Source organism: Paramisgurnus dabryanus, chromosome 14 (assembly GCF_030506205.2).
Source record: "Paramisgurnus dabryanus chromosome 14, PD_genome_1.1, whole genome shotgun sequence".
Taxonomy (NCBI): Eukaryota; Metazoa; Chordata; class Actinopteri; order Cypriniformes; family Cobitidae; genus Paramisgurnus; species Paramisgurnus dabryanus.
Genome location: NC_133350.1, coordinates 17,986,374 through 18,005,432, shown reverse-complemented (window position 1 = coordinate 18,005,432; position 19,059 = coordinate 17,986,374). Strand labels below are relative to the sequence as shown.

The window sequence follows — 19,059 nt, the reverse complement described above, 5'->3', positions numbered from 1 at the left end:
GAACTGACAAGAGAGTCATCGCATGTCTGAGCGTATTTCTTCTCTGCTCCATCTCCCTCTACCTCTGTCCTGTCACCTACTAAACAATCCCCCTCCTTAAAACCGGTCCCCAGTCCAGACCAACCAGCACCATGCTTCGCCAACCTGCTGCCTCTCTCAACAAACCAACTCAGTTTTTCCATTGATTTTATTGCTCTGCTGACCAGCACTGGGCAGTCCCTCATTAAACGCACATATCAACTAATGGGTGAATAAACAGTCTGGATCTGTTGATGACTTCAGCGACGCTGGGCATAGCCACAAAACACAAACACCAGAATATGGACTTGCGATTAATTTTTATAGCTTAAATTTGCTTAAGAACATAAGGGACATAACTATGTACTGGTGAATATTTTGAACAAACTTAGTAGTAGTTTTTTGCATTAACGTAAGATTAGTATTATTTCACATAATATAAATTCAGTCTCACTTGGTGCTGTAAAAACCAATGGTTTGTGTTTCTCTGTGTGAAAAATGGTGCCACTAAAGTGTACGAAGGCAGTCTTGGAGAATTGCGAGGTAGTGAGCTCCCGATTAGGAGGCGCCAGCCGCTCCAACACTTCCTATAAATGGTAGTTAGGAAAGTCAAACAGGGACGAGTGCGGTTGCAGGGCAAGTATCTCAGAAAAGATGCTGCATGAAGAATGGAGAGAAATAGAGAAAGATGTTTTCTCCCAGAGGTATCAAGAGCTGTGAAACGGCACCTCAACATCCCTGCGAGCTGACTCCATTAACAGACAGAATGCAAAATTATCCTCTGAAGAGAAATATAACACACACAGTAAACTACACATACACTGACAACACTACCAGCTTTATTGGCATTACAAATAATTGTGTGTTTGTAATGAGAGAGATTTTGCTGCATTTCAAAAAACCTACATAAAGATAATGACAGATAATATTTATATACATGTCTGTGAAATCTGGGTTAATGTCTTATAATCTAATAATGATATAAGGAGCATCAAAGGTTGATTTTTACTTTAATTTCAATCTTTGACATGATTTTACTTAGTCATTATTAAAAATATCAAGGTTATTTTTTACAGAAAGTTCTTTACAATATAGAGGAAATTTTATGTAAAATAAGTAAATAAAAAAATAATGAATTAAACTTAAGCTAAGTTTTTACAGACTTGGCCACATACAGCTATAAAAAAGAAATTTACAACTGAAGATGCACAATGGTATAATTATAAATATTGCTAACATAGTTACAAATAAATTTACTTGTACACTATAAAAATAAACATGTACTTAAATTTACTTGTACACTAAAAAACTGATGCAATTAATAAGTAATGATAATTGTCATCATTTTAGCTTTTTTATATGTGACAATTTATTAATAGCTTAGATTTAAAATAAAAAAGCTGAAATGACTTGATGACTTATACAGCGAAATTGATTATACCATTCCTTATACCATAAAATGAGCTGCTGTGAAGCCACGAAAGAAAATATCCAGTTAAGATGCTAAAATGCAAACATTAATACTGCTAAAATGCAGTCACCTAAATATACGAATATCAGTTTAATCTGCAAATTTTATCATTTATTACATTCTTCAACTTAAAATACAAAGATAGTCAATAGTCAAAAAAAATTGTGGTTAATCCTTTTTATACCCTGTTCAGGCAATGTATCTCAGGGGAAGCATATATTTCAAAATGTGCTAAATAACAATATGAACAACATATAACCAAATTTTCTTCTTCTTCCGCACCAATGTTGACAATGTTCACAATTAATATTAGCAGTATTAATGTTTTTTTAAAGAAAAAAAGTAAGATTAATATTCATTTACTCACCACAAAATCTAACTGTCCTGCATCTCCGGTGGCCATGTTGGATTTAGGTCAAGCTGACCAATCGATAAAAAAAAACTTGAAGTAAATAATGTTACCCACTTTTTCAAGACACACCAGGGTTTGATAAGTGATTTAAGGATTTGATTGAAAAATCTTTTTTATGCCCCAAACAAGACACTGAAGAGAGCGTATCCCGTGGTGCACGTTGCCTGTTTAAGGGTTAAACATAAAAAATACAGTACATAAGTTTCAAGACATTGAAATGTTGTACCATTTGGGGTAAAATATTATTCCCTAAGGACCTACTGTGTACCTTTAAGGACCAATTTTGTCCCCCTAATCATTTTAAATATAAGGGGTAAAAAAATGTAACTCTACCTTTAAATAGGTCCAGTAATGTACCCAAAAAGGTGTGTATTGTAATTTTTTGTATACCTGTAAAGCTACAAAACAGGACCTTTCAGGTACCATCCCAGCGACAGACAAGGTATTTTTTCTGACAGTAGGATGGATGACAAGACTCTGATCACCTTACCTGGTTTATTTTGTGATGATGACCATCCAACCTGACCGTATCTCTTACTTACATATGAATAAATAATGTGACTTAAATACTGCCTGCTCATTGGTCTAATGTGTGTGTTCTGTGTGTTGTCTATAGCTGGCCAAAGAGAGCGAGCGTCTGCAGGCCATGATGACCCACCTGCACATGCGTCCATCAGAGCCAAAGCATTTCAACCAACCTGTAAGTTCATCTCAGTCCCACACCGTATGATAACCTGCATATATTTTGTTATAGTGTGTCTCTGTAACATTTAAATGTATTTGTAGCTATTGCGTATTTAACTCAGATAAAATGTGATCGTAGTGTGTTAGGGACCAGTGAGCGCTCTCTGTTGGAGCCTAAAGAAATTGCTCTGTTCCTATCTTTGGGCGTGTGTGTGTGTGTGTGTGTGTGTGTGCGCGCGGCCGGGTAATTATCACGTTGGGGGGACCAATTGTCCCCACAAAGATAGGAATACCAGTATTTTTGTGACCTTGTGGGGACATTTTGATGTCCCCATGAGGAAACAAGCTAATAAATCAAACAGAATGATGTTTCTTGAAAATCTAAGGTATCAGACAGTTTCCTGTGATGGTTGGGGTTAGGGAATGGGGCAGGTAAGGGGAATAGAATATACAGTTTGTACAGAATAAAATGCATTACGTCTATGGAATGTCCCCAAAAAACATGGAAACCAGAATGCGCACGTGTGTGTGTGTGTGTGTGTGTGTGTGTGTGTGTGTGTGCGCGCGTGTGTGTGTGTGTGTGTGTGCGTGCATGGATCATGTTTCTGGAGAGCAACCAAAACTCTATAGTTTCTTTGCAACCTGCTACCTGTCAGTGAGATTTATCCTGATCCTTAAGCTTCACAAAACGAATGAATCATTTATTCAAACATGCCTTTAAAACACCTTCAACTGAAGCGTAACGATGAAAATACACTCTTAAAGACACACTTTGATTTCTCCTTGTAATTACTACAGCCGACCTATTTTGCTGCCCGCTTTAGAAGAGATTAAGGGTATGAGTGCTTGTGTACGCAAAACATAAGCACATCTGAATGCACTTGCGTTTATATCATTGCACACAATATAAATGAAGGGACGTGTTTTGAACAAGAAAGCCTAGACGGTCCACATCTTTCCGGCGTCAGAATGCTTTTCCCCTCGAGCTACCAGCTGCCTGTGCAATTATTAGGAATGTAATGAATATTTCATGCCGAGATTGATGAGTCGTCTTATTAAAATACAAAGATGTTGAAATTAATTGTCAATTAGAAGTGGAGTGTCTTCATTTGAAGGGATATAAATGAAGGCGGGGGTGAAAGTAGGGCGCGTCTCCTGTTTGGAGACAAATTCTCCGGATCAGCTGCTATTAGACAGTAATGGGAAACAGGACGGAGGCCGAGCAACCTAGACAAAATAGAGAGAAAGAGAGAATGATAATTGTGAGTGTGATCAAGAGAAAGCATTAGCATTAAGTGGTAAGGGTTAGCATCAGGGCGGAGCTTAGCAAAAGCTCAAACCCTTGTGTGGCATTGACCGCTATTAAGATCGTTGCATGTTTGGCACAGCAAACTGGCACGGCTCCAGCGTTAATTAAGTACCTGTTAAACCATTTTGCTCTCCTAATTACTGGAGATGGGCCAGGTTGGGTCCTGTGGCAATGAGAATAAAGAGAAAAGGGGCCGGCGCCGTTTAATTCGCCATATTAGCTTCAGCCCTGCTACGCCCATCCTTTCTCCCTCTCCTGCTCGCACGTGCACATGATGGTTTTAATTAGAGCAAAACAAGCAGCCTTGACAAAAGACTCCCCGAGCGATCAAGAAAGCTGTTTCCTAGCGGTCCGTGCCCACCGAAGCTAATTGGGCGGAGCAGGACCACAAAGAGGTTAGGTAACCACAAGCCATGTTTGTTGCCAGATTGTTTTTCCCCCTCGCACCATGTATCATTTTGTTGTGCTCGTCTTGCGTGGCTTTAATTGTAGACAGTGTGTAACAGAGAAGCCTCGCATGTGTGTGTGCGCATCTGAGAAAAGAGATTTGTTTGAATTTTACCGGCTGAGCGGCATCAACTCATAATAGAGACGCTGTGCCAACTGCTTTTGGCATGGATGCGCTGGCATGGATCACAGGATGCGTTACTAACAGCAGGAGACCAATGACAATTTGACAATGATTATATTTCCTGGGTTGTAATTGAAACGCTGGAGATTACTGTATAACATGAAATGATAGGAATTACAAGCAAGGCTATGTACTGTAGAGACTGAAAACCAAGTCATTTTTTTGTGATTTACTGTCTTAATTTAATCTTTATATATTTAATACTGATTGAGGCAATGAGCAAAGTCAAACTTAAAAAAAAGCTCCTAATTTGAAAATTATAGCCTGGATTTCACAGGCACGGTCACATTATAAGTGAGGCAGGCATACATACATGCATTGTTTGCTATACTCTGACTTACATTTGCAGTAGGTCACCACATAATCAAGATTGTTAAAGGGGCCATGCCATGAAAATCTGACTTTTTCCATGTTTAAGTGCTATTATTGGGTCCCCAGTGCTTCTATCAACCTGGAACAGTGGTTCTCAAACTGGGGTCCGGGGCCCCCAGGGTGGCCGCGAGATGGTGCCAGGGGGGCCCCAGTTTTATGACATTTTATAAAATACATTCATTTATCATGAATTCTGTGTAACTAAACCTAAAAAGAAATAAGGCTACTAAGCAACAGCACTTCTTTGTATAACTTAATATGTTTTGTTTAATTAAAATGTTAAATTTTAGAACAGTTTTTTGTCAAAAATTTTCTTTGGGGGGGGGGGGCGCGAAGGAATGCACCGTACACAAGGGGGCCGCACGCAGAAAAGTTTGAGAACCACTGACCTAGAAAATGTGAAAAAGATCAACCCAGTAACTTAGTTTTGATAAAGCATTACAAGCACATGAAAAAATAGTTGAAATTTGGCTCTCCTTATGATGTCATAAGGAGTTCTTATTATTATAATACCACCCCTTAATCTGCACTATCCAACCACAGCACTGCCATTTAGTGCAGAGAAAAAGAGAGAGAGAGAGAAAATAATTCACAGCACAATTGAGTTTCAATTGTAACTAACCACCATCATTGTGATCAGTGTTTGCACTTCATCCGCTCATTTGCATTTTAAAGGACACACACGGAACTGCACATTTTTGCACACGCCTACAAAGTGGCAATTTTAACATGCTATAATAAATTATTTATATTGTATTTTGAGCTAAAACTTCACTTATTTGACATCTTAAAAAAGTCTTGTGCCATGGTCCCTTTAAATCTTAATTTGTTTTATTGCAAATGAGGTTAAACTCTACCATTTTCTCCTATCCAGCTGAACCTGGCCTCTAGTATGTCAATGTCGAAACGAGAAAACGAAGGGTTTCCTGAGGGCTTGCCACACCCCCCAACCTCAGCTGCCACCCCCATCACCCCCATGAGGCAGGGACCCTCCGTCATCAGCTCCTCCAGCCTGCACGGAGTCGGACCCATCCGTCGCCGCAACTCCGACAAGTTCTGCACCCCCATCGCATCGGGTCAGTGATGTACCCACACAGATTCACTTTTTTATGTGTATGTGTGTTCCCTGGGACAGCGCAAAGGGCATGGGTTCAACAAATATCACAACAACCAACCGGCGCATTGTTCAACGACCAAATAAGTATCAAAGCAACCAATGCGCTCAGCTGAAAAAACACTGGCAAGCACCCACAGTCGGCAACTGCCTGGCGTTTTCAGCCGCGTTTAAACGCTTTGGTGTATACGCCCAATTAAAGGGTTAATTTCTATACCATTGAAGTGTACTTATGACTCGCTTATCTGTGTTACAGAACTCGCACAGAATTGTGAATTCTACAAAAACGCTGATGTCAGGCCTCCATTCACCTATGCTTCTCTCATACGACACGTAAGTCAACCTGTGTATATAATGGACCGATCCAGTCTGTGGTTTTAGTACCCCAGTGCACTAGAGCTGAGTTCAGAGGTGCATGCTGGTAACCGAGGATTTATGATCTCGTAGCTGGATGTCAGTCATGTCGAGATTCTCGGCACTATCCATAATGCATGGAAGCGGTCCATCAGCTAATGTTACGCTAATAACAGCCGCTTGCATCACCTCTTGACACTCGCTCACGCCATCTCTTCTGCTTTCTCTTCACTTTTTTCACCAGGCCATTCTGGAAGCTCCCGACCGTCAGCTGACTCTAAATGAGATCTACAATTGGTTTACACGAATGTTCGCCTATTTCAGGAGAAACACAGCTACATGGAAGGTAACATCCCATGTGATTCTTTAACACTACCCAATCTATAAAAACCCAGCTGAAGTCATTTTTGTAATTTACTACATAAAATCACCCTGTGTAATGCACAGAAAATTTTGTGAAAATATAACCTTGATATATTTAATATTCACTGAGTATGGCCATGTCAAAGATTGAAAATGATATGAAAAGACTTTAGCATGGATCTCACAGGCAGGGTCGCATACTGTATACATTTGGTACTTGATCATGGGTGATCTTGGGTTTTTTTGTGTGTGTGTGATAAAAATAGTGTTGTTAACCATTCTGCAGGGGTCACTGTGTACCGAACACTTACATTATATAATATTGTTTAGAAGAGCTTTCGCTTGCCTGCTGGCAATGAGGCCGGAGGCTCCTTTTATGCGAGCCTCGCAGCGATAAAAACAGACCCGGCCCATTGTTCAGCACTACCCAAACAACAATAAATCCTGCTTGTGTGCCAAGGGGTACAACGGGTACAACAGAGATACGGCTTTCTGTGGTGCTCCAATAACAGTGAGGTTATTAACGATGCCTGACTTCACCCAGACATACAAGATACAACCCATCTGTTTTTTTCTCCCTCCTCTCTACAAATATTCCCTCTTTTTTGGGTGTCCTGATGTGCACTTCTCATTGTTGTGATTGTGCGAGAGAGAGAGCAGTCGAATGCATTGGCATTTGATTACATGGATAATGAATAACCAGAACCACAAAGGTTCTAGTTGGGATATGACAGCATTTTATCTTAAGTATCCCCACAGTCCCATCAGTAAGGTTTAAGCACCCCGCCATCGACACCAAACCACAAATACATTCCTTTTATCTTTGAGCTATTACATAAATATCAAATATATTAAAGATTATTTACCCCTATCGTTAATATTAATAAAGCAGCCATTAGTGCATTGATTCATTTTAACACTTAAAGCAATCGATATCTAGAGTCTACTGATGTACCGTGGTTGGAAGTCGGATCTTGGAATTCCATGGATGAATAAAACAGACCCTTGCATAGTCCACTGGTGCTGTGTGTGTATGTATACAACCTCACACACACACAATTGATCTGTAGTGATGTTTTATCAGTCTATGAGCACGTAATTCAGTGGACTCTTATCAGGCTGTTTAATTTGGACTGGTTGATCAACATGCGCCCGCTGGTCCAGAGTCAGATTTATATCAGCTTTGCATCTCTACTGGAGCCCTCCACATATGAGCAGCTCTCCATTTGGCACAGTAGCAGGTTTTCCCGACCCCTGTGAACCAGCTGCTGTTATTTTGTATGGGAATTCAAGCTTTGATCAGACGCTTTAACCACATGAAGTGATACCAAACATCAGCAAAGATATGTACACCTGTTGCGCAAGTTAGGTTTTGATTTTTGTTTTAGAAATATTAACAAATAATTTTTTTCTAAATTTCTTTATATTAACCTCATTGTTCTGGATAACCTGGGATGAATTCAATAAAGGGTTACATGTCTTTTTGCATATATGTACCATTTTAGTGCACCTGAATTTCAATTAAAATCTGAATCAAAACAATTTCTTCAGCTTAAAGGATAAGTCAATTTTCTTTAAAAAAATCCAGATAATTTACTCACCACCATGTCATCCAAAATGTTGATGTCGTTCTTTGTTCAGTTGAGAAGAAATTATGTTTTTTGAGGAAAACATTCCATGGTTTTTCACATTTTAATGGACTTTAATGGACCCCAACACTTAACAGTTTTAATGCAGTTTAAAATTGCAGTTTTAAAGGACTCTAAGCAATCTCAAACGAGGCATAAGGGTCTTATCTAGCAAAACGATTGTAATTTTTGTCAAGAAAAAAAATGCACTTTTAATCTACAACTTCTCGTCTTCCTCCGGCTGTGTGACGAGCCAGCGCGACCTCGCACAATTGCGTAATGCCGTGGAAAGACATTAATTAGTATCATTCGACATACAACAACGTCGGAACCGTCCTCTTTCTCCACACTTGTAAACACTGGGGCGTAGTTTTGATGTCATCTCTTGACGTGATGACGTATTACGTGGGGTCGTGCTGGCGTGTCACAGGACCGGGGGAAGACGAGAAGTTGTGATTTAAAAGTGCATATTTTTTATTTTTCTTGCCAAAAATGACAATCGTTTCGCTAGATAAGACCCTTATGCCTCGTTTGGGATCGTTTAGAGTCCTTTGAAACTGCAATTTTAAACTGCATTAAAACCGTTAAGTATTGGGGTCCATTAAAATCCATTAAAATGAGAAAAATCCTGGAATGTTTTCTTTAAAAAACATTATGTCTTCTCTACTAAATAAAGAAAGACATCAACATTTTGGATGACATGGTGATGAGTAAATTATCTGGATTTTTTTTAAAGAAAATGGACTAATCCTTTAAAACCCTGCAACTACCTCACTAACCACCTGCAATCTGGTTTTATATTAAGTTTTTGTGATCTTAAATAAATTTAAATTTAAGCATGAGTTAAACTAAGTCGAAATTGTAATTTTGTATAGGTGATGTTTTTGTACATATTCTATTGATCATGGTGGCAGACATCTATTTTTTCATGCAAGAGAGCGTCATGACCATTTCCGGTGTTAAACTTTCTCTCTAAACTCGCCTTAATGGGTTTGTCACCGATCACACTGCTCTTTCTCTCTGTCCAGAGTAAAGACTACAGGCTTATGGTGAAGTGTGATGTCGAGCGGTCATTAAAGGCCCGGGTCAACCATGTAACCTTCCCATTTATCGGCCCATATCCCCATCAGCCTGCTCGGCCATTAGCCTTCCCTTTAGAAAGACGTGCTAAAACACGCACCTCCTGTCCTCTCTCCCCCCTCTGGACAAGGAGCCTGACAAGGCACCATCAGCCCAGAGAGGAAATGGATGCCACATAGCGTAGCCCTCTTCCCGTCAGTCATCTTCTTCATTAACCGTTCACGTGGCCTGCAGCCTGGGCTGAAGAGGTGCTGCCCCACATTCAGCCAACATTGGCCCAGGGCTCATTTGTGTGTCTAAGCCTCTGGAGATGAGGAAGGAAAGAGAGAGAGAGAGAGAAAAAGTGAGGTGTGATGGGAACACAGAAGGCTGTGAGATAGAACAGCAGGCTAATAGCCTTGAACCGCAGTGGCACCCAGGAACAGTTAGTGAGCTTAGCCAGCGAGAGTAGAGTTCAGGGGAAGGGATATCTTTAACAACTCATTTCACTTTTATGAAATTTAACAATTAATGTATTCGTCCGCTTTTCCTTCTCCAACAGAGCCCGATTTATTTTCTTCCCTGCACCTTCTCTGACCATCTCTCTTCTTTTTTAATAACTCCACATTCTCGCTCGTCTTTTTCTCTTGCCAGTCATTTGGCACCGGTATTAAATATAGAAATGGAGATGCATGTTCCCTGGTGCTCTTAATGGCCATCTATATTTCATGAAAAGTCAAGTACAGAAAGCAAAGGAAGTCATTGATCAGTTCGAGGGTCGGCTCTTATTCGCAAGATGGACACTAGCCGGGAACGCAAATCACCCGTTTTTTTCTAAGCGTTTCTTCTTGCATGTGCTCGTAAAGGTTTTTTTATCATATGGAGTTCGATCTGTCAGCGATTTGTGTAATTCATATCCCAAAGTCCTTTTTGCAGTAGTTTAATGAATAATTGTGTATTTAAAGTAATTCTAAGAAATATTTGTAGCGCACCCTGATCTTTTCTCTGAACCTTGTTCTTGCAAAACACAAATATTAAAGGCTGGTGCTGAGGTTTTATACTGTTGTCGCCAGTAAGCATTTTATTTTACTGGTACACGGTAGTTTATAGATAAGTATTTAGCTTTATGTTCATGTTAAGTCAAGTAAAATTTTTATTATAGCATTTTTTTACAATGTTGCATTGTTTCAAAGCAGCTTTACATAAAAGATGATGAAAAGAAACCACAGAAAACAGGAAATTATTAGATATGTAGTATATAGAAATTAATATATAATATTAATGCACATTATCCTCATAGATTACAATTTAATAAAATGGTACTGTATATACTTTTTCTTCAATTATCAAACATTAAGTCAATTAACATGATAAAGATATTAAACAAGACATGCCTTTCCATCTTACATGCAAATGGCCCTTAAAAGAAAGAAATTATATACGAGCGTTACATAAAGAATTTGCAATAACGCCACGTCTGCACCACACACCTAAAACATTTAAACAGTGACATTTTTTAGATTGTAGCCGGTCCATTACAAGAAAAGCTATTTTGTTACAAAACATTAAACTAAACTAATGTCAGCAGTCTCCCAGTAAGCAAGTTAACAGGGCGACAGCAGCAAAAAAAAAGGATCATTTTTAAACCCACTGTTGTGTCTGGTTTCCTTAGAAAACCAGACACAGACCTTGCTTTCTTCCTTAATGCATACAATTAATTTACATTGCAGGCAAAGATTTTTTTCTTGACACATTGGCAAATAATTGTAACCCTTCCACTTATATATACATTCTGTTTAAACCAGAAATAATCACATTACAGAGATAAAAACAGGTTGGGAATGCCTTTTTGTGTTGACTGTAAACTGTATATTACATACATCCACCACTATTTCTCATCTTATTAATATGCATACAAAAACAGTGATTGCTCGGGCTGATGAGACACCAGTAAAATGGTGGCCGCTGTGTCCTCTGTCTGTGTGTAGACAACGCCACCAAAAGATCCAAGACCCGTGTGACGCACATCACGCGTGCCATCTTTCTAATATCGCTATGCACCCCAACCTCCTCCAGAGCGAGCACCCCTCCAGTCACACACGGCTAGGAAGGCATTTTGTTTATGTCTACCAAGGCTGACCCCCTTTAAATTGCTGCTAATGTTTTAACTGAGAGAATTAGTCTTTCATCACGGATGGGAATGCAAATAAAATCGGTGAGGTGGCAGGCTGAAATTGGGGTCATACTCATTTGCAAAACGAAGCATCATGCCTCCTGCACGGGGAAATTTATTCAAAGGAGGGAGGCCTCGCCTGATTATGGCACTTGTAATTATGGTTAGGAGTGATTCTAGAATCAGCAGTCCCTCCCTCATGGATTGGAAAAAAAAGAGCGCGTCTGAAAAAATACACAGGATTTAATTATACACGAATTAAAATTGGTAATGAAATTGGGCATGAACAAACTACAAATAGCAGATGAAAAGGAAGGGGCGTCCCTTGGGGGTGTTATTCTAGATAGTGGCTGATTAGTAAAATTTAAAATAAAAAGCAAGGGGTTGGTTTGCCGGTTATGGGGGAGGGAGTCTTGTATGGTGCATCGTTTTATTTTTTTGCGTTAAAAACTCCTACTGTTGTGATGGTGTGGCACCACATTGTCACTTTTACATGATAGCATTTGCACTTAATTGCTTGTGTGTGTGTGTGTGTGTGTGTGTGTGTGTGTGTGTGTATGAGGGGGTGGCGAGTTTGAGATGAAGAGATACTGTACGCTCGCTCGACGCGTCCCTATCTGAGCCATACAATCTTTTGTGCCCATCATCACGTGCGCTGTTTTAATTAGAAAGCAGGTATAAGATTTATGCCATTATTAAAGGCTGTTTATATCAGACTTCGCTATAATTGCATTTCCAGCAATGAGAGCAAAGCAGTCACGATTTTGCTTAAGATACCTACGGCGTAGAGAAAAACTGACTTCATCTTTTTTGCTCTCTGTCTCTTTGTTACCCAGAATGCTGTGCGCCATAACCTGAGTCTGCACAAGTGCTTTGTGCGAGTGGAGAACGTCAAGGGTGCCGTCTGGACCGTGGACGAAGTGGAATACCAAAAGAGGAGACCACCAAAGATGACCGGGTGGGTAGACCTATGCATGCACCTGTCCCTTACCAGAAACAATCTTGTGTCTTATTTTAAAACCTTGCACCACACAAAAGGAGAATGTGGATAGGTGCAGCCAAGATGCAACATGACTAAAAGCATCATAAAGGCAACACAAAACTGGTTCATATGATTTATGCACTATATAAATCAAGTCTCCTAAATGACTTTGTGTAAGTAATAAACTACATTTTTGACATTCCAGAATCCCAAGAGTTTTTAAATCTCAAACGCGAGCCTGCATTTAACCGCCCGAATGAGCAAAGTCATACTTCATTTAAAATAACCTGTGTAACATTGGATTAAAACAGCATTCTTCAAGATGAAAACTATTTATTCAGTCAAATTTCCCAAAACAGGCTTTATTCCTTTAGCTAAACCATAAGCTTGTAAGCCTGGTCTGTAAGTGGGGCTATAATGGTTATTGGCATGTATGATTACCCTAATGGGCTTCCCATCATTACCTTATTATGGACTCTCCAGTCAGAAGCACAAAGGTCTCTTTTGTACCTCGTCTGCTTGCATTTGGCGGTACGTGTTTATGCGCGTGTGTGTTTTTCCCGTCTGTGTCTACACTGTTTAGGGTACATTGTGAGCAGATCCACAGCAGAAAAGCGTGCCTGCTTGCATTTGTACAAACAGATGTTACACGCCGTCTTAAGCTTTGCCAGAGAGATGACGGCAAATTACCCAGCCGACGGCCTGCGCTCCAGATCTCAGCCTTGTAGTTCACAAACGGCAACAAACAGAATTTTGTGTGTGCGTTTTGTGCAATATGCTGTGTCAGAATGCGTTGGGTATTCTCTGGTGTTTGTACGTGTCATCAGATGAGCAAGATCTGTAGTTTTCCACACTTGCACTTACTGTAACTGACCATGTTATACTTTCCTCTTTTCAGAAGTCCCACACTCGTGAAGAATATGATTTCCGGACTGGGATTTGGCTCCCTGAATGCCAGTTATCAGGTGAGTGTGTTTTCCATGCATCAAAATAACACACACAAAGAGTTCCTACAGTCATTAAAAGACACAGGAAAAAATTCCGGGAATTAGAAAAATTGTGACCCAGTATGTGAAACCCATTTTATGTGATTTAACATAAAATCATCCAATATAATGTAAAAAACATATTGTGAAAATATAACTGTTAATGGGATCATGATTTTTTTTGGGGGGGGGAGTGTCTCGGAAAGTCAAAAAAATATTTAAAGTATAAACAATAAATAGTAATTCTATAATGAAAATATTTTAGTTCTGTCTTGGTATTACCTGCATGGCATACTTGTGAGCAGTGTTGGGGCTAGTTACTCAAAAAAGTAATATATTACGTATTACATATTACTCTCAAAAATAGTAATGCCTTACTTTACTTTATTACTCCCTGGAGAAAGTAACTAGTTATATTACTAGTTATATTACTAGTTACATTTTTTTTCTGGACAAGAATGTTTATTTGGGCAAGCCACGGCCAAGAAAATGCTGGCTTCCTTACCCGCTACCGGACGTGGGGCACAGCGTTCGGAGAAACATTAAAGAGTGTGCACTTCACCGTCAAGTTATTTTCCTTCCGTTGAACGTAATAAAATATGACTGAATCTCCACCCGTCGAAACTAGCTTTCTGTTGCTGGGAACCTTCCTCTGAAAAAGAGCTTGCCGTTGTTGACCCTTCCATTTTCCCGATCTGTCTTTGAGTGTGCCGCTGCCGCTCTGTGCTGCTGGCTGCCGGGTGTCGACCAATCGGTGATGGTAAATGATACCTCGTGCCAAACTTAGACCAATCACTGTTCCATTCACGCCCACCTCCCCTTCCCTTTTGTTCTCTGTGTTTTGTGCCTTGTGTGATGAAGGTGCTACTGGCGAATGTAACTCAAGTAACTAGCTCAGGAAAACTGTAATAATATTACCATTTTCAGACGGGTAATGCCTTACACTACTAGTTACTGAAAAAAGTAATATTATTACAGTAACTAGTTACTTTGTAACTAGTTACACCCAACACTGCTTGTGAGTGAATCACTTCTGAGTGAATCATTTCAATGAATCCATCAAACCAGTTCACAGATCGCTCTGAATGATTCAGTTGCACATTTTCCCAAACTTAAATGATCTTGTATGGCCAAGGACAAAAGGTTATAGAAAGATCAAGAAAAAAAATGGGTGACCCGGTGCAGACCAGATCAACCACACAAGGGGCACTGATAACAATTTCCTCTCGTAATTAGCTCCTTCTCCCAAACCTCCTCGCTTCTCCTCCCTCCAGGTGCACATGTTTCCACTCAGCCGTGTGTGATTTATAGTGTCAAATATTTGACAATGAAGGTCACGGCATAAAATTAGCATCTGTCCTAGAAATCACCACGTCACCAAACTTCTCTGTTCTGAGATGTCAGAGTTGTGCGACGCTCACCCAGCTCTGCTCGAGTGTTTGTGTGTGTGTTTTTCCCAAGAACGCTGTGTGATGAGACAGAGATGGATCTAGGAGGGTTAGCCTTTGTGCTGGCTTTCTGGTCTGGGTGTGTGGCTCGCTCTCTCTCTGTCAGGTCTGTGCTCATCCGTCTCTTGACGGGACAAGCCATGTCAGTGCCTGACAAACAAACAGCCAGCTAATCATGGACCAACACACACACGCACATGCACCACCCTGGCCCAGTTTGTCCCGTTCTGACCCCGCAGGCCATCTCTATGGAAATGAAATTGCTCATCCTGAAAAGGCCACAGATAAACTAAATCTTTAACAAAAGAGCCAACACAGAGAAAAGCACAACAGTAAAACAGACTGTTGGATAATTATTTCTAGTTTTCCATTAGGAAAACTCTTTAAGTGGTGTGTTGTGTTTTGCATCCTCCTAAACTGGATTTTTTTTTAAATTAAGTAATGCAAGTTTTATCTGGCCTGACATCAACCTGCTTATTATTTTAGACAGTCAATAATCATTTACAATTCGTAATATAAAAAAGTTTTGAAAGATTGGAAGTATGTTTTGGATATTTATAGAGAAAATGGCCCCTTTTACATCAGATAAACGTTGCCTGACCCTGATCAGCTTTCTTGTCACCACCCCGTCTCCACAGAATCAGAATGAATATCCCTCAAACTCTTTTCATTTCTCTCTCTCCCGTCTCAGCATATTTCGGCCAGTCACGACAGTTTGAATTGGCACAAGCAGCACATAAAATTCTCAGTTGCACTCGTTCAGAAGCGAATGCTGGGAGATGCAGGAAACCGGCCAGAACTGCTTTCCGTTCCACCTTTCATTAAACATTAAAATATCCATATGTATAATTATAAGTATTTCGATTTGTATTTACTTGAATATGAATTTGCCATTGCTTATACTGGGAGCTTATTTGAAGGCTTTTTTAAATTAAAAAGATTAAAAATCCTTTCAAGAGCAGAAGTTTATGAACTCAGTAAAGCAGTTTTTGAAATGAATGAACATTAAAATATAAGATTGAAATTTAAAATAAAAATTAAAAAAACAATTGCACAAATTCATCTTAAAAATATACAAATAAAATAACATCAAACAATATTTTTAAACAATTTTAGGAAATATTTAAAAGTATATATGTAAGGTTTTTTTATGTTTTTCTTGGTTTTATAAAATCTGTATTAATTAAATGTACATTTATAAAGCAGAAAAATAACGTGCTTAAATTTAAGAAATTCTGAATTTCATATTATTATTATTATTATTATTATTGTTTTTTTATCATCTTATTACTCAATATGCGGATAATATATTATAATATTTTTTTTTACAACCAATGTTTGAACCCAAATACATTGATTCATAATTTTTACTTAAGTTTAGTTTCTTTTTGTCTCTAAAACAAAACGGGCAAAATATGTTTTGTATAGATTTAGTAAAAATGTAAATGTAAAGATTATTCTGTGATGTTGAGAGCAATATAGAGATACTGTTAGAAATACTGAGCACATGATTGACAGGAATATATATCGGGGTGTTTGTGTTAGTCTCAGCGAGCAGTGGAGTCTGTTGTGTGGAAGTGAGGAGACCCCTAGTGGTGAAACGAAACAACCTACAGATCCACTGCCTTCAAATCTCTCAAAACACACAGGAGAATAAAATACATCCAGCTGTTTGCCTTAACATGTGTACAACTTGCATTTTTACACATTATATTTACCATAACAATTATTTTAGACCTTGCACAATTCTGCAACAGGCAATTTTTTTTTTTTGCAACAGGCAATATTTACATTTTGCACTGGGTGTATGCTTTTATCCCGAGTAATTTACAGTGTCTTTAAGGTGCACATATTTTATCAGTATGTGTATTCTTGTGCCTTGCTGTATTTGGCACTGTAAAACTTAATGATAACCTAACCACTCTTTCTTAATTAAATATCTTATGTTCCATATTAAATGCTATATTTCATTGTGATCTGTGTGTATATTTGTGCAGGCTGCACTTGCGGAAAGCAGTCTTGGTCTTCTGAACAGCCCCACCCTGTTGAACAACAGCACAGGTGCGAGCCTTAACATGCTGCACGTCGGTCACGATGATGTCAGCAGCACTGTTGAACAGGTCAACAGTAACGGCAGCTGCAGCCCTGGCCTCTCTCCACACCAGTATGGGTAAGAGCAGTCAACCAACCAACATAATTACTAGCTAACTCGTATGACTGTAGTTTAGTTATCAGCAGCACATACTGTAGTTTTGTTGTTAATAGTAAAGATTCGGAAAATTGTGTGAAAACATTTCTTAATAAGATTTGTGATGAAACCATTTGTGATGAAACTCTTCATATTTAGCATGAAATTGTAAATTATGATACATAAACCTTTTTTTATTAAATTTTTCTATTTATTTTGATACTATATTATTTCACTTGATTTGCATGATTATAAATAGCTCAAACTTTCATTTTAAGTAACAATTTTTAATCTCTTAATTTGCGTTACAGACACCAGGTTCATGTGAAGGAGGAGCCAGCTGAGATGGAAGAGGATAGCAGACCCATGTCCCTCATGGCGTCTGTCACTCAAAACATGAGCATGCCCGGTGACGAGCGTGACATGGAGGAGGAGCTTCCAACAGAGGAGCTGGAGTAAAAGCGATGTGGTGGAGGCGGAGCTTACTGGCCTAGCCCCTCCCTCATATTCAAGGTGTTCAAGAAAACAAAGATACAAAACCAACTACAACTTCGAAAACCAAAACAGGGTTAGACCTCATCAGTTCATAGAGCAAAAAACACAACATGCTTTTATCCCCTTTATTTTTTTTATTTCTTCGGTCAGTATCCTCAAAAAGACACTTTTGCGCCTGTGTTTTAAAATATGCTAGGTTAGAAGTACGGACCACCACAGAGCTACTGAGGGAAACCTGACAAGATATAACATCAGTATACTCACGCAAGTGTGTATAGTCGTTTTTTTTTCCTTTTCTGAAGTCACCTGAGGTTTCTCTGTTTTAAGTCTTTTTAGCTCTAATGTTCTTTGGGCCTGAGAACACCGCTTTTCTATGGAATACATACACGGAGGTGATTTACCTCAGAAAGAAAAAAGAGGGAAAATATGATCTTTAGAATGACTTCTGCTTTCATCCAGATTTTTTCTATATTCATTCAAGGGGATGCTGCAAGACTCCGTAACTTTGCCGCCACACAGTTAAGCTCACCACTCCTGACAAAAGCAAAGCAAAGACTGAAACACAACAAGCTGTAAGACTGGCAACGGCATCCCTGGTCACCACCTTTTTCTTTGTCTGTTTCCCGTTTACATGACTGGACTCGCAGCGGGAGGTGTGCTGACTAACCTCTCTGATCAGACAGTGGCTGCGCGCCCTCCTTATCTTTAGCCAAACTTAAAGTAGAAAATGTTGCCACCCCCAAAAAGGCCTATTTCAGGAAAATGAACTTTTGCTGTTGTTCTCCTGTGGTGCTGTTATGACAGCCAGACTGACCCGAGGCTTGAGGAGGACCGGCTCAGAGACTCTATTGACTGTATTGTTGATTATAATATGTGTGCAGTAGCTTTCGATTTCTCCTTTTGCTTTACCGTCATAGTTGTTTATTTCTAAATGATCAACGTTTTTCATTGTGGTATTATTCAATTATTATATGTCTTCTGTTGATTTTTTTTCTCTCTTATCATTCCAAAAAAAAAGGTTACGTTCGGGAGAGAAGTTCCAAACACCCACCCCCCCCCCCCCAAAAAAACCCTCCAAACTTACCCCCAGAGTTAGATGAATGAGGATAGCACTTACTAAGTGACAGATGCGGAAATAGTGAACGGTACCACAGATCTAACATCAAATACTAAGGTAACAAACCACTCAAACCATTATAAAGCAGAGAGAAGCTGAAACTAAAGAGAGACGAGGTGTAATACACAATGCAGGGCTCCCTGTAAGATCCTAAAATTATTTGTTTCTCACAAATATTGCATTTTTATTTTGCACCATTTATATGTTTTATTTCAAAGTTTTCTGTGGAAGCCAATTGATATCAGCTGCGATACA

At 39.2% G+C, this 19,059-nt stretch overlaps 1 protein-coding gene across 3 annotated transcripts in view; it reads left to right on the top strand.

Moving 5' to 3' along the window:
* Window positions 1-18,745, top strand: part of foxp4 (forkhead box P4) — a 128,025-nt gene extending 109,280 nt beyond the window's left edge. For all 3 annotated transcript variants that reach the window (XM_065241419.2, XM_065241418.2, XM_065241417.2), the window contains exons 11-18: window positions 2,518-2,601; window positions 5,772-5,973; window positions 6,268-6,344; window positions 6,610-6,711; window positions 12,425-12,546; window positions 13,469-13,535; window positions 17,002-17,174; window positions 17,504-18,745. In XM_065241419.2, coding sequence (XP_065097491.1) covers window positions 2,518-2,601; window positions 5,772-5,973; window positions 6,268-6,344; window positions 6,610-6,711; window positions 12,425-12,546; window positions 13,469-13,535; window positions 17,002-17,174; window positions 17,504-17,651 — 975 coding nt within the window. In that variant the 3' untranslated portion in view covers window positions 17,652-18,745. The remainder of the gene's footprint in view (window positions 1-2,517; window positions 2,602-5,771; window positions 5,974-6,267; window positions 6,345-6,609; window positions 6,712-12,424; window positions 12,547-13,468; window positions 13,536-17,001; window positions 17,175-17,503) is intronic.
* Window positions 18,746-19,059: the final 314 nt, after the last annotated feature.